Here is a 14,250-nt window from a genome sequence, read left to right as displayed (position 1 = left end):
GGAGGTTGCAGTGACCTGAGATCGCACCACTGCACTCTAGCCTGGGCGACACAGCGCGACTCTGTCTCAAAACAAAAGAAAACAAACAAACAAAAAAAGAATGGGGATATATTGCATGTGAGTATCTACAGCTAGCTATATAATGTTGTGGTATTTTTGGTGGGGTGCAGAAGGAACTTGAGGATGGGTGGTGTTTTATACAGTCTTGGAAATGACAAAGAACTACTTCAATCCAGTTTGATCTTATTTTGTCCTGAAAGGGTCTGGATGCTTTGAAAGGATGTGAGTGAGAGGTAAGGGAGCAAAACCCAGGAAGAACAAGCGGGAGTCCAGGAAGACCCAGGGGGCTGGGAATGAAGGAGCTGGAGGAGGGAAGTAGTCAAGCACCTTGGAAGGAGGGGAGCATGGGAAGGGCACTGAGAATCCGGGGTCCAAAAACCCTCTTAGGTTTGGGGAAGGGAACTGAGGAGGAGGAGAGAGAGAGAACAGAGGCCCGCTCCTGCCAGGAGGATATCAGGAATGAGTTATCAGGCAACATCTTTTGCTAGGTGGGAATAAAATAATCGAGACGCTCAGAGCTTTGAGCAAACAGCTCATAGTGGATAAAGGGCAATATCCAGGAGAAGTGCTTTGAAGTGCTTGGAGGCAGAAAGTGAGGGAAGGACGCAGACAGAGGCCAGGCACTGGCTGTGACTCCCAAGATGCAGCCAACCTCCCCCATGCCTCCATCTTGACTACACTACAGCAATCCGTCTTAACCACAGTGACACAGACACACCTATGTCTACACAAGTAACTGACTTGGCCACGTCTGAGACAGGGTCTCTGGGACTCATGTGTCGCTCACACATTTGGGCCAAAGCTGCGAAAAGGGAAGCCATGGTCAGCATAACTTGGGAAGAGAACCAGGTAGTTAATTGGGTTGTACTAGATGGAAATTATTGAAATCAATCAATCAACTATCTATATGGAGAATATGAAAAACAAACTGTTCTGAAAATACCAAAGACACAACATCTGATAAAAAGAATTTAGCTTGTGGATAAGAGCAGGGCTTCTAGAAAATTGCCTTGACCATACGCCATAGCTACCGCTGTAGGATTCGGTTTCCTCATCTGTACAGCATAAAGGGACTGCTGTGAGAATTAAGTGAAATAATGCATGCGCAAAATCTTTATACTACACTTAAGGTATAATGAAGGCTGGAAAAACAGAGCCTACTATTAATGACCACAGACCACTTCTTAAAAGTGAAGTGGGTCAGGCACCGTGGCTCACGCCTGTAATCCCAGCACTTTGGGAGCCCAAGGCCATGGTGGGTCAATCACTTGAGCTCTGTATTTATTTTATTTTATTTTATTTTTTTTTTTTTGAGACGGAGTCTCGCTGTGTCACCCAGGCTGGAGTGCAGTGGTGCGATCTCAGCTCACTCAAACCTCCCCATCCTGGGTTCAAGCAATTCTGCCTCAGCCTCCCGGGTATCTGAGATTACAGTCATGCGCCACCACACCCAGCTAATTTTTGTATTTTCAGTAGAGATGAGGTTTCACCATGTTGGCCACGCTGGTCTCAAACTTCTGACCTCAAGTGATCTGCCCACCTCAGCCTCCCTAAAGTGCTGGGATTACAGGCGTGAGCCACCATGCCCGGCCAAGCTCAGTATTTTGAGAGTAGCCTGGGCAACACAGACCCCGGCTCTACAAGCAACAAACAAAAAATTAGCTGAGTGTGGTGGTGCACACCTGTAGTCCCAGCTACTTGGGAGGCTGACATGGGAGGATCATGTCATCCTGCGTCCAGGAGGTTGAAGCTACAATGAGCTGAGATAGTGCCACTGCACTCCAGCCTGGATGACAGAGTGAGACCCTGTCTCAGGGGAAAAAAAAAAAGAAATCAGGGGAAAAAGCTAAGACAAACTTTCCAAGGGGGGATCGAATTCGTACAAGCTGAAGGTGATGGGCTTCCGTTATTCCTGTAGGCTGAAAGGACTCGCTCCTGAAAACCATCTACACAGAAGAGGGAAGAGGTATGAACCCTTGCTGAGTGTTTGTACGTGTCTGTAAAAGGCCTTTTAAAAAAAAAATGTGTATTTAGGGTTTTATTTTCTCATCGTGATTCATGAGCCTCACATGCAACATTTAAAAAATTATTGATACATAAGATTTGTGTTTATGAGGTACATGTGATGTTTTGTTACATGCCTAGAATACACAATGATGATGCCAGGGTGTTTGGTGTGTCTATCACTTGAGCATTTATCATTTCTTTTTTCTTTTTTTTTGAGATGGAGTCTCCCTCCCAGGCTGGAGTGCAGTGGTGCGATCTCAGCTCACTGCAAGCTCCGCCTCCCAGGTTCAAGCAATTCTCTGCCTCAGCCTCCTAAGTAGCTGTGATTACAGGTATCTGCCACCACACCCGGCTAATTTTTGTATTTTTAGTAGAGACTGGGTTTCACCATCTTGACCAGGATGGTCTTGAACTGCTGACCTTGTGATCCACCTGCCTCGGCCTCCCAAAGTGCTGGGATTATAGGTGTGAGCCACCACGCATGGCTGCATTTATCATTTCTATGTGTATGGAACATTTCAAGTCTTCTCTTATAGCTATTTTGAAATGTATAATACATTGTTGTTAACTATAGTTACTCTGTTCTGCTGTTGAACATTAGAACTTATTCCCTTTTATTCCCTCTTTTTTCTTTTCTATTTTCTTTTTTTTTTTTGGAGACAGGATCTTGCTCTGTTGCCTAGGCTGGAGTGCAGTGGCATGATCACAGCTCACTGCAGCCTTAAACTGCTGCCTCAGCCTCTCCAGTAGCTGGGACTACAGGCACACACCACCACGCCCGGCTAATTTTAAATTTTTTTTTGAGATGGAGTCTCACTCTGTCACCCAGGCTGGATCTGGGCTCATGGCAACCTCCACCTCCTGGGTTTAAGTGATTCTCCTGCCTCAGCCTCCCGAGTAGCTGGGACTACAGGCGCACACCACCACGCCCAGCTAATTTTTTCTCTATTTTTTGTAGAGGTGGGATTTTGTCATGTTGGCCAGACTGGTCTCGAACTCCTGGCCTCAAGTGATCCGCCCACCTCAGCCTCCCAAAGTGCTGGGATTACAGGTATGAGCCACCGTACCTGGCCTAATTTTTAAGTTTTTTTATAGAGATAGGATTTTACTATGTTACCTAAGCTGGTCTCAAATTCCTAAGCTCAACTAATCCTCCCACCTGGGCCTCCCAAAATGTTGGGATTACAGGTCTAAGGCATTGTGCCTGGCCTATTCCTTCTAACTATTCTATCTATCTTTGTACCCATTAACCAACCTCTCTTCATTACTCTTCCCCCCGCACCCACACACACATCCACATACGCTTTCCAGCCTCTGGTATCAATCATTCTAGGAGAATTGCCTCGTCTGATACTCACTGGTTTGATAAACCAGTTTTCCTGAAGAAGAAACTGGGGTTCCAATGCCACTCTTTCCACAAACAACCAAGAGCCCTCCAGGCACTAACTTGCTCAGAGTTCTGGTACTACAGCTCAGGGTCCCCAAGGTCAGTAGGACACAAGTCACATACCCTCCCTCCCTAGGGAAGGTGCTGTGAGGTGCTATGGGCCCCCAGGGCAGCAGCATTTCTGTAACTCTTGGGCATGTAGGTCTCTGCCCTTTTTTTTTTTTGAGACAGAGTCTTGCTCTGTCGCCCAGGCTGGAGTGCAGTGGCGCGATCTCGGCTCACTGCAAGCTCCGCCTCCCGGGTTTACGCCATTCTCCTGCCTCAGCCTCCCGAGTAGCTGGGACTACAGGCGCCCGCCATCACGCCCGGCTAATTTTTGTATTTTTTTAATACACAGTGTTAGCCAGGATGGTCTCGATTTCCTGACCTCGTGATCCGCCAGCCTCAGCCTCCCAAAGTGCTGGGATTACAGGCGTGAGCCATCGCGCCCGGCTGGTTTCTGCCCTTTCAACTACTAACCCTAAGGCCAGCCCTTTGGGCAGTGCCTCTGAACTTGCAGGCCAGAAAAAATCCTACTCACTCAAACACATGCTTGAACATCCTGGACAGAATGGGTATATATTGGCCGGGCGCGGTAGCTCACACCTATAATCCCAGCACTTTGGGAGGCCAAGGCAGGCGGATCACTTGAGCTCAGGAATTTGAGACTAGCCTGGCCAATGTGGTGAAACCCCGTCTCTACTAAAAACACAAAAATTAGCCGGACGTGGTGGGATGCGCCTGTAATCCCAGCTACTTAGGAGACTGAGGCAGGAGAATCACTTGAACCTGGGAGGTGGAGGTTGCAGTGACCTGAGATCGCACCACTGCACTCTAGCCTGGGCGACACAGCGCGACTCTGTCTCAAAACAAAAGAAAACAAACAAACAAAAAAAGAATGGGGATATATTGCATGTGAGTATCTACAGCTAGCTATATAATGTTGTGGTATTTTTGGTGGGGTGCAGAAGGAACTTGAGGATGGGTGGTGTTTTATACAGTCTTGGAAATGACAAAGAACTACTTCAATCCAGTTTGATCTTATTTTGTCCTGAAAGGGTCTGGATGCTTTGAAAGGATGTGAGTGAGAGGTAAGGGAGCAAAACCCAGGAAGAACAAGCGGGAGTCCAGGAAGACCCAGGGGGCTGGGAATGAAGGAGCTGGAGGAGGGAAGTAGTCAAGCACCTTGGAAGGAGGGGAGCATGGGAAGGGCACTGAGAATCCGGGGTCCAAAAACCCTCTTAGGTTTGGGGAAGGGAACTGAGGAGGAGGAGAGAGAGAGAACAGAGGCCCGCTCCTGCCAGGAGGATATCAGGAATGAGTTATCAGGCAACATCTTTTGCTAGGTGGGAATAAAATAATCGAGACGCTCAGAGCTTTGAGCAAACAGCTCATAGTGGATAAAGGGCAATATCCAGGAGAAGTGCTTTGAAGTGCTTGGAGGCAGAAAGTGAGGGAAGGACGCAGACAGAGGCCAGGCACTGGCTGTGACTCCCAAGATGCAGCCAACCTCCCCCATGCCTCCATCTTGACTACACTACAGCAATCCGTCTTAACCACAGTGACACAGACACACCTATGTCTACACAAGTAACTGACTTGGCCACGTCTGAGACAGGGTCTCTGGGACTCATGTGTCGCTCACACATTTGGGCCAAAGCTGCGAAAAGGGAAGCCATGGTCAGCATAACTTGGGAAGAGAACCAGGTAGTTAATTGGGTTGTACTAGATGGAAATTATTGAAATCAATCAATCAACTATCTATATGGAGAATATGAAAAACAAACTGTTCTGAAAATACCAAAGACACAACATCTGATAAAAAGAATTTAGCTTGTGGATAAGAGCAGGGCTTCTAGAAAATTGCCTTGACCATACGCCATAGCTACCGCTGTAGGATTCGGTTTCCTCATCTGTACAGCATAAAGGGACTGCTGTGAGAATTAAGTGAAATAATGCATGCGCAAAATCTTTATACTACACTTAAGGTATAATGAAGGCTGGAAAAACAGAGCCTACTATTAATGACCATAGACCACTTCTTAAAAGTGAAGTGGGTCAGGCACCGTGGCTCACGCCTGTAATCCCAGCACTTTGGGAGTTTGAGACCAGCCTGGCCAACATGGTGAAACCCCATCTCGACTGAAATTACAAAAATTAGCCAGGCGTGGTGGTGGGCACCTGGATCCCAGCTACTCAGGAGGCTGAGGCAGGAGAATCGCTTGAACCCGGGAGACGGAGGTTGCAGTGAGCTGAGATCGCGCCATTGCACTCCAGCCTGGGCAACAAGAGCAAAACTCTGTCTCAAAAAAATGAAAAGAAAAAGAAAAGTGAAGTGGAAAGTCCTTGGTTGAGGAGGGCGACGTGGCAGTGCAGAGTTCAGGTTTGGGAATCCTGGTTAGAATCTCTGCTGTTTTATCACAGCCACAGGAAATACCAAGGGCTCTGAATAACCCTCTCTGGGCCTCAGTTTCCCTTCCCATTCAGTGGAAATAAACACAGCACCTACATCTCAGGGCTGTTGTGAGCACTGAAAGAGCCCAGGTATAGCAATCCCACGCTATCACTGATTCACCGTGAACTGATGGAGCATCTGCCGGAGGCCGGGCTCTGCATGAGACGTGGGGTGGTGCAGAGAGTTACCGGGGTCCCAGAGTCCCTGCCTTGTCATTCAGACACAGTCAGGTCTTCAAGACTCACCAGGTTCCTCCTGAGGGAGGCTGGATGAAGCTTCCCCCAGGAGCTGGGGGACAGACAGACAAACACATAACATTTCAGACGGTGACTCAACAGGGGCCACAGGGACAGTCAGGCAGAGGCATGCAGGTGGTGGTGGCTCCTTGAAACAGGGTCCAAGAGGGCCTCTCTGAGGAGGTCCTTTGAGCTGAGATTTGAATGACGAGAAGGAACAGCCAGGGGAAGCCCTGGGGGAGGCGCGGTCCAGGCAGAGAAAACAGCAGGAGCGAAGGCCCCAAAGCACTGGAGAAGTGGTTGGTACGTAAACATTACTCACATGACACATTCTCCTTTCTAGAATGAACCAACATCAAACCACCCTGGAAACTTGTGCTTTCAGAGCAGGAGGCGGGTGGAGGACAGCAGAGGGCACTCACCTCGTCCTTGGCCAGGGCTTTCAGATGCTCCAGGATCTGAGCCATCACTGTCTCACACAGCTTGTTGTTTTCTGCCAGGAACTTGGAATCTCCCCCGTAGAGGCTGTCGTTGGAGTCCACTGTTGAACAAACAAGAACAGTGAGATAGACCCCAGCCCCGCGGCCATGCTGGCCAGGGAGAGGCAGCCGCGTGTCATGTCACACCGTGTCAGCAGATGGCAGGAAGTCGTGGCAGGGCAAATGGAAGTGGTGGAAATTTCCCACTGGGCTTGGGGCCTTGGGAATCACAAACGAAACACCCAGCCTGCAGGACGGTCTAAGCCAGTGGTGTGGAAGTCACCCCTCCAGCCTGTGTGTGCGTGGGGGGAAGCTGGGGGGGGGGGCGTTAATAATGACAATGATCATCACAGCAGCTGCCAGGCACTGGGCTACGGCTTTAACTGCCTTATTGGAGAGCCCCCCACAACCAGTACGTGAAGAGATGGCTTTTTTTTTTTGAGACGGAGTCTCTCTCTCTCACCCAGGCTAGAGTGCAGTGGCACGATCTCGGCTCACTGCAATCTCCGCCTCAAGGCTCAAGCAGTCCTCCTGCCTCAGCCTCTCGAGTAGCTGGAATTACAGGCACCTGCCAGCATGCCTGGCTATTTTTAAATTTTTTTTTTTATTTTTAGTAGAGATGGTTTCACCATGCTGGTCAAGCTGGTCTCGAATTCCTGACCTCAAGTGATCCGCCTGCCTCGGCCTTCCAAAGTACTGGGATTACAGGTGTGAGCGACCAGCCCAGCCAAGAGATGATATTAATATCTCCGTTTTAGGGAGACGAGGCTCAGAGATGGTCCCAGCTAGCTAGGATCCTAAACCATGAAGTCTGATTCCAGAGTCCACACTCAGCTACTGCATCCAGCTGCCTGCCCTGTCACCCTCTCCTCCAAACTGGCTTTGGAAGGACTGCAGAGATTTTCTATTTCAACTACTCTAGAAGTGTAAATCCCTTTGATAACGTCTCTTGCCAAAAGCTCCTCCACTGTTTGCTTGGTCTCGTCCTGTGACAACCACTGCCTAGAGTAAGACAGGCCTAGCCAAGGACAGCTGGAGTTTGAGCTCCTCCTCCCTTCCTCCTCCCTCCCTCCTTCCTCCCCACTCCTTCCTCTCAACTGACCTTCACACAGAGCATAATCTGGGCGACGAGACAGACACCACACTCTGTGCTGCTTTACACTTTGTTTTTTTAACTTAATGATAAATCTTGGGGTTGGGATCAGTGGCTCACACCTGTAATCCCAGCACTCTGGGAGGCTGAGGCAGGAGGATCACTTGAGTCCAGGAGTTTCAGACCAGCCTGAGGAACACAGCAAAACCCCATCTCTACAAAAACAAAAATTAGCCGCGTTTGGTAGCTTACGCCTGTAGTCCCAGATACTTGGGGGGCCGAGGTAGGAGGATTCTTGAGCCCAGGAGTAGGTGGCTGCAATGAGCTACGATGACACGACTGCACTCTAGTATGAGCAACACAGCAAGATACTGTCTCAAAATCAACAAAATAAAATAAATCTTCGTGCTATTTCCATATCAGCGTACAACAGTCCCCCTTATCCTTGGGGGATACGTTCCAAGACCCTCAGTGGGTGCCTGAAACCATACAGTATTGAATCCTATATACATTATGCTTTCTCCTATATAGTAATGGGTAGGTAGTGTCGCATCAGTGTGGATAAGCTGGACAAAGGGATGACTGATATTCCAGGTGGGACGAAGTGAAATTGTATCACCCTATTCAGTACAGTGTGCAAATTAAAACTTACGAATTATTTCTGAGATTTTCCACTTAATATTTTTGGACCAGGTTGACTGTGGAGTAACTGAAACCACAGAAAATGAAACTGAAGCTGGGCACTGTGGCTCACACCTATAATCTGAGCATTTTGAGAGGCTGAGGCGGGTGGATCACTTGAGGTCAGGAGTTTGAGACCAGCCTGGCCAACATGATGAAACCTAGTCTCTACTAAAAATACAAAAAATCAGCTGGGCGTGGTGGTGCAAGCCTGTAGTCCCAGCTTCTTGGGAGGCTAATGCAGGAGAATCCCTTTAACCCGGGAGGCAGAAGTTGCAGTGAGCCAAGATCTCTACTAAAAATACAAAAATTAGCCGGATATGGTGGCGTGTGCCTGTAGTCCCAGCTACTCGGGAGGCTGAGGTGGGAGGATCACTTGAGCCCAGGAGGCAGATGTTGCAGCAAGCAGAGATCACGCCACTGCACTGCAGGCAGGGCTACATTTTGTATTTTTATAGAGATGGAGTTTCTCCATGTTGGCCAGGCTGGTCTCAAACTCCAAACCTCAAGTGATCCTCCTGCCTTGGCCTCCCAAAGTGCTGGAATTACAGGCGTGAGCCACTGTGCCCCGCCATGAACACCTATTTCTTGAATCACCAGTTGATAACATTTTGCTACTTTTGTGCAAGTTCTCTTTTTTTTTTTTTTGAGACGGAGTCTCGCTCTGTCGCCCAGGCTGGAGTGCAGTGGCCGGATCTCAGCTCACTGCAAGCTCTGCCTCCCAGGTTTATGCCATTCTCCTGCCTCAGCCTCCCGAGTAGCTGGGACTACAGGCGCCCGCCACCTCGCCCAGCTAGTTTTTTGTATTTTTTTAGTAGACACGGGGTTTCACCATGTTAGCCAGGATGGTCTCGATCTCCTGACCTCGTGATCCGCCCGTCTCGGCCTCCCAAAGTGCTGGGATTACAGGCTTGAGCCACCGCGCCCGGCCAAGTTCTCTTTCTTGTTGTCTCTACAAGGATGGACAGACACACTTATTTTTTTTTTTTTTGGCTGAACCATTTGAAAGCAGGTTGCAGGCATATCGCCTAAGAACAAGGAGAAAACCTGGTTTCCTTTGTTCCCCAGCTTCTCTGGTCACAGGAATCTCTTATCCAATCTTTAACTGCTCGTTTATGGGGACTCTGCTGGGACACTTCCCCAACGTTTCCTTTGCGATTGCTTGTCTGACACCAGGTTGGGAGTTAATGGCCCTGGGCCGCAGGAGTCAATCTCAGAATTTCCAAGCTGGCTCTGGCTGCTGGGTCATGGCTGTTACCTCCCCAGTGGGGGATGGCAGTTATTCTTGTAAGAAGCGAGAAGAATTCAATTCAGTCATTCAACAGCACCTGATTGTGCAGGGCAGCAAACTGCGGCTGGCGAAGGAATTTCTCATGTCTGCTGCTGAGGACCAGAATAGTTCCCGCATAAATTCCCAGTCTTCCTCCAGTCTGGAGTTCACTTGCATTCTGAACAGCCCAGCAGTGGAGAAGAGGGAAGGTCCAACCACCCCGAGGGGCCAGAGGTGTATTTGGAGCAGGCCACTCACACACATGCAACACCTACTGCATAAGGCCTGCTCCACGCCAGCTTCTAGGCTAGGAGCGGGAACCCGGTGGGGGACGAGGCTGACCTGGTCCTACCCTCACAGACACAGAGCTCATAGTCTATAAGGAGCTACAGACACCCAAACAGGCAATTGCAGTAGTGTGCAGAACTATTTGAGACAGAGTCTCGCTGTGTCGCCCAGGCTGGAGTTCAGTGGCACAATCTTGGCTCACTGCAACCTCCGCTTCCCAGGCTCAAGGAAGGGGGGCAGTACAGGGGATCATGGGATCCTAAAATCTATGCTTGGGACAGGATTCTGGAATCAGTGAGATCTAGACTGAGTCCTAAAGGTTGAATTCACTAGCAAAAGTGGGAAAAAGGGTGAGGAGGGAGAAATGAATTCTCTATGCTAACACTTGGGGGTCATAGAGGGAGAGAGAAAAAGGCGAATTTGAGAATTAAAAGCAATTTGGTCAGGTCAGAGTGTATTTTTGGCCTTCAAGTCCAGAGAGAGCTCTCACGAGGGGGAGAAGAGATGTCCCCTGCAAATGGCCACTAAAAATAGCCCACAGTCTCTGCATCTGTCCCACCCTGAGTTGCAAACCCGAATGCTTTGAGGGCCTGGCAGGTGGCGTGGAAGAGTGAGGAGGGCCGCCTTGGCTTCACGGAAGCATCCTGGGTTGTACTCTTCCAATGAAGACACACTCCGTCTGCACGCTAAATACGTCAACACTGAGGACCCAGGACTGTGCTTCACTTCTACATCAAACGTGCACACTCTCTTGTAACCTCGTGTGAAAGTACTGGAGGGACTGCTCCAGGCAGTGTCACAGCCTTCTCTTTTTCTTAATCTGGGAAGAAAGTGGCCAAGGCATCCTCCAAAAATGCAGAAATTATTCAACCCCTCTTTGCCAAGTTCTAAGCTGTGTCAACATCGTCTCAAAGCCTCCCTAGAATGAGGAAGCACACAGGGAAAAAGGAGCCCCCACAGCCTGCAGAGCCTCCGTGACTCCCTGGGTCTCCCACCAAGACGCTGGGCAGGTCACAGTTGTGCATTCAAAGTAAACACAGCTGGACTAAGAAGAAGAAAAAGAAAATCCATCCTTCTGTTCTCATCTTTAAAAGCTAGAAAACTACACCCTTGCCTATCCAATATAGCCTCGCTCCCTCTGCTGCCAGTCTGGCTCTGGTAGTCTTTACTGGCGGGCTTATTCAGAGAAAGGATGGACTGAATCTCTTTGAGGGAGAGGAAGGAGAGGAGGGAGCAGAGAGGGCAGGGCAAGCTCCTCTGACAGCCTCACTTCCAGGTCTCCATCTGGTCCTCAAAGCTTTCTCTCATCGAAGTTCAGAGCCTTCAATGTGCACTTCACAAAAGAGGAAACAAAGATGCCAAGAAATACAGGGAAGGGTGTTCAACCTCACCAGCCATCAGAGAAATGCAGACTCCACTCCTAGAACAGCTGACATGAAAAAGACTGACCACAGCAACTGAACAAATGGAAGCCTCATTCGTGCCTGGCAGGAATGTCAATTGGTTTAACCCTTTGGGAAACCGTGAGGCAGTATCCACCAACACGGAAGATAAGCAGATCCTATGAGCCAGCAATGCCACCCCCACGCAGACAGCCAGTGGGAATGTACACCAAGAAATACATGCAAGAATGTTCACAGCCGCACTACTCATAATAGCCCCAAACTGGACATGCAAATTTCCATCCAGAAGGAATGAATCAATTTTGGTACATCACACAAAGGAATACTATACAGCAATGCAAAAGGTGAACTACAGTTTTGCATACCAACACAGATGAATCTTGGACATCATGCTGAATTACAGCAGCCAAATACCAAAGAATGCTTGCAAAATATTCCATTTACTTATTCAGAAAGTGGCAAACTAATTAATAAATGCTAGAAGTCAGGAGAGAGAGTGGTGTGTCTTCAGAGAGTAGGGTGGTGATGCTGACTGAAGGAGGTGTTCTATTTCTTGATCTGGACTGTGGTTACCTGGGAGTGTTCGCTTTGTGACAATTCACTGAGCTCTATAGTTTATTGCATATATGTTATATAATACGCTTTAATTAAAACACTGCTTTTTTTTTTTTTTTTTTTTTTTTTGAGACGGAGTCTTGCTCTGTCACCCAGGTTGGAGTTCAGTTGCACAGTGACTGGCTCACTGCAGCCTCCCGAGCTCAAGCGATTCTCCTGCGTCAGCCATCCAAGTAGCTGGGATTATAGGCGCTTGCCAACAGCCCGGCTAATGTTTTTGTATTAATTTTAGTAGACATGGGGTTTCGCCATGTTGGTCAGGCTAGCCTTGAACTCCTGACCTCAGGTGATCCGCCTGTGTCTGCCTCCCAAAGTGCTGGGATTATAGGCACGAGCCACTGTGCCCAGCCAACACTGTTATTTTGTAATGAACAAAGCAGTCTAATGCATGTCCCACCACTCTGGGTGTGAGTTTCACATCCATCACTAACTACCAGAAGCCCTGGAGTAAATCACATTGTCTTTCTGGATCTCCTCTTGCTTATACATAAAATGGGGACGTGAATGCCTATCCTCATAGTAAAGCTGTAAGGATTAGGGGAAAAAGGCCTGTAGAGCCTGACGTAGTCCTTGGCACGCAGTAAGTGCTCAGATCAGGGTGGCCATCATCATTCTTGCTATGAACCAGCCTCCCTAAGTTACATTTATCCTCAGTCCCCAGACCCAGCTAGAGAAAGCCTGAGAGGTATGACAGAAAGCTGGCCATCCCTTAAGCACTGCTAATGTGTTCACTGCAACTTGCAAGTGTAGAGATGGTTTTTTAAACCGTAAAGTATACAATTACTGGCCAAGGCACTTTTGACATTAAGACCAATTTTTGGAATCCAAAAATTAGAACTGAGGGTCTGCCAGGCAGGAGGATACTTGGGCTCAGTGGGAAAATGCCTGGAATTGGGATGTCTTGTGGTAAGTCCAGGACACGAGGAGGCTGCTCCCAACTTGTAGTAGCAAGTTCAAAATGTCTGGTAGCAGGCGGGGGATCAAGGCCACCTCCTTCCTCCAGAGCACCCAGATAAGGGCCGCTGAGCCTTGGCATCATCTGAGGAGCAGGTGGCAAACACCCACACCAGGGTCCTGCCTGAGACTGGTAAGGAACAGGCCTGGCATGAAGCTCATGCATGTGTATATTTAGCCATTGTTCCAGTTTATTGTGTAGCACACTGGTCCAAAAGAGGGTTCCTCCGAAAAGAGAACACTTAACACTCTGTCGATGGAAATGCAAATTAGTTCAGCCAGTGTGGAAAGCAGTTTTGGAGATTTCTCAAAGAATTGAAAACAGAACTACCATTTGACCCAGCAATCCCATTACTGGGTATATACCCAAAGGATTATAAATTATTCTACTAAAAAGACGCATGCACACGTATGTTCATTGCAGCACTATTCGCAACAGCAAAGACATAGAATCAACGTAGATGCCCATCAGCAGTGGATTGGCTAAAGGAAATGTGGTACATACACACAATGGAATACTACACAGCCCTAAAAAAGAATGAAATCATGGCCTTTGTGGCAACATGGGTGCAACTGGAGGCCATTATCCTAAGTGAACTAGTGCAGAAACAGAAAACTACCGCCATGTTCTCACTTGTAAGTGGGCCCTAAGCACTGGGTCCCATGGGCATAACGATGGGAAGAACAGACACTGGGGACTATTAGAGGGAGGAGGAAGGGGAGGGGACAAGGGCTGAAAAACTATGGGTACTATCTCATTCGCACCCCAAACCTCAGCATTGCACAATATACCCCTGTCACAAACCTGCACGTATACCTCCTAAATCTAAAATACAAGTTGAAATTATTATTATTTTTTAAAGAGTGTTTCTCCAAACTGGTCTGATGTTCAACATGATCTCAGGTGCTTGTTAAAGATGCAAATTAAGAAGGAAAGCCCAGGTGTGGTGGCTCATGGTTACAATCCCAACACTTTGGGAGGCTGAGACGGGTAGATCGCTTGAGCCCAGAAGTATGAGACCAGCGTGAGTAACATGGTGAAACCCTGTCTTCACAAAAAAATTTTAAAAATTATCTGGGTGCAGTGGCACATGCCTGTAATCCTAGCTACTTGGGAAGCTGAGGTGGGAGGAGTGCTTCAGCCTGGACTATCAAGGCTGCAGTGGGCTGAGATCACATCACTGCACTCCAGCCTGGGTGACAGAGTGACACCTTGTCTCAGTCAATCAATCAATCAATCAAGGGCAGGATGGGGCTGAAGAATCTGTACTCCTTTTTTTTTT

At 48.4% G+C, this 14,250-nt stretch overlaps 1 protein-coding gene across 1 annotated transcript in view; it reads right to left on the bottom strand.

Moving 5' to 3' along the window:
• The window catches only part of LOC105504495 (chromosome unknown open reading frame, human C16orf62), a 180,737-nt gene that overhangs the window by 7,616 nt on the left and 158,871 nt on the right, over positions 1 to 14,250 (bottom strand). The window contains exons 28-29 of the mRNA XM_011931960.1: positions 9,766 to 9,885; positions 6,607 to 6,774 (exon numbers count right to left, since the gene is read on the bottom strand). Coding sequence (XP_011787350.1) covers positions 6,607 to 6,774; positions 9,766 to 9,885 — 288 coding nt within the window. The remainder of the gene's footprint in view (positions 1 to 6,606; positions 6,775 to 9,765; positions 9,886 to 14,250) is intronic.

Source organism: Colobus angolensis, unplaced genomic scaffold, assembly GCF_000951035.1.
Source record: "Colobus angolensis palliatus isolate OR3802 unplaced genomic scaffold, Cang.pa_1.0 Scaffold92, whole genome shotgun sequence".
Lineage (NCBI taxonomy): Eukaryota > Metazoa > Chordata > Mammalia > Primates > Cercopithecidae > Colobus > Colobus angolensis.
The sequence above is the reverse complement of the archived record's forward strand: the minus strand, read 5'-3'. Positions and strand labels throughout refer to the sequence as shown.